The sequence below is a fragment of the Quercus suber genome, unplaced genomic scaffold (assembly GCF_002906115.3).
Source record: "Quercus suber isolate HL8 unplaced genomic scaffold, Cork oak 2.0 scaffold_446, whole genome shotgun sequence".
Classification (NCBI taxonomy): Eukaryota; Viridiplantae; Streptophyta; class Magnoliopsida; order Fagales; family Fagaceae; genus Quercus; species Quercus suber.
Genome location: NW_027069897.1, coordinates 49,117 through 50,710, shown reverse-complemented (window position 1 = coordinate 50,710; position 1,594 = coordinate 49,117). Strand labels below are relative to the sequence as shown.

The window sequence follows — 1,594 nt, the reverse complement described above, 5'->3', positions numbered from 1 at the left end:
AGGAGAGAAAGTATAATAAAAAATAAAAAATAAAAATTTACTATTTGTAATTAGTACCGTTCCAAATTTAGAACGATATTGTTCACCTATACTAAAAGTTTTAAAATTTGAAACATTTGATGTTTTTTCATGTTTGGTGTGCTAAATGTCAAATATTTGACATTTGGCACACATGATGCTAGTGCTCAAGGGAGCTTGGAATTCTTACAAAACTAATGGATCCATGTTGATGTCATCTATAATTAAAGGAACTCGTAAAGAAAAGGAAAACCTGCTATGTAACAAAACAACACTTTCCCATCTCTTCAAATTTTGAGTTTTTTTAAAAGAAATTTTATTTTATTTTAAATATGAGTTGACTGTTGAAGTTGCAAGTAAATTTTGTTGAGTTTGACATGGCACTGAAAGGATAAAAACCAACATATAGTGTAAAGAATAGAAACCATTTATGAAATTTATCCATATATAAATCTTTTGATCAAAATATATTTATAGATATCAAAAATATAATTTCCTTAAAGTTTTCTATCAAATTGTCGCATACAATAAATACATTGAACTAACCCAAATAAAAATATCATTATAAACAAGGAATTTTATCAGATATAAATCTCAATGCCGTAAAATCAAGAACCAAAGCATCTTCCTCACTATCAAAACCACTGATACAAGTCCGCTGAACTTTTTCTCACAAAAGTCCTCCAAATGCGCCGGCCAGCCGAAACTTCTGTAAACTGATTCAGTATATTCAGCCACCATGCCTCTCTGTGTTCTCTTTTTGCGGCAAAAGAATGTGCTTCATTGTCGTAATGAACAAGGAATTATCCAAGGTACCCAGAAAGAATCCGTATAATTTTCCATACAAAATCTATCACTTCCCTGACTCGGTTCTCCGTTGTTCTTCATGATCACGCATAGGAGCAGCAAACCTCGACGTAAAACTAATAACCAAAGCGTCTTCGTCGTTATCAAAACGATCATCAAAATTAAGCGCGTAACTCCGCGGATCATATTGAAACCTATTCTTCTCTTTCTTGTTCTTGTTAAATCCGAATCGGCTGAACTTTTTCATAAAAGTATTCCACTTCAGCCTGGCCAATACTCCAGTAACTTGCTTATTGTGTTCTCCTTTTTGCTGCAAAAGATGTTTGCTTTCATTGTCGTTGCTTTGCTTCTGTCTGAAGTCAAAAAGCCGAAAACAGCTACACCCTGACCCAGAAGCGGAATCGGCCATGTTTGTGTATGTGTGTTTGAGAGAGATCGCGAGAGAGTCTATCTTTTCAAGTAAGAAACTATCTTTTAGAAACTTGGGGTTGAAGTCTCTTTTTATATTTGGGTAGAAGCCTTAGTATGAATTATAGATGGAATAGGGAACCGAAATATCAAAGAAATAATAAAGGATTTAGAATTCTATCACGGGTGGGTCAATTAGGCCATTTAGGCAAAGGCATAAGGCCCTAAATGGAAAAGTTGGCACGCTAAAATAAAATATAATAATAAAAAAAAGAGTAATTTTAATTAAAGTCATAAATTGTAATGAATAAAAATTATTTTTAAAAATTTTCAATCTCACTAAAATTTTAATCTTTCTTTC

At 32.6% G+C, this 1,594-nt stretch overlaps 1 protein-coding gene across 1 annotated transcript; it reads right to left on the bottom strand.

Moving 5' to 3' along the window:
• Positions 1-871: 871 nt before the first annotated feature.
• On the bottom strand, positions 872-1,234 carry LOC111996992 (uncharacterized). Its single transcript, XM_024029035.1, has one exon. It carries the CDS (start codon positions 1,232-1,234, stop codon positions 872-874), a length of 363 nt encoding a protein of 120 aa, XP_023884803.1.
• Between the last annotated feature and the right edge of the window lie 360 nt (positions 1,235-1,594).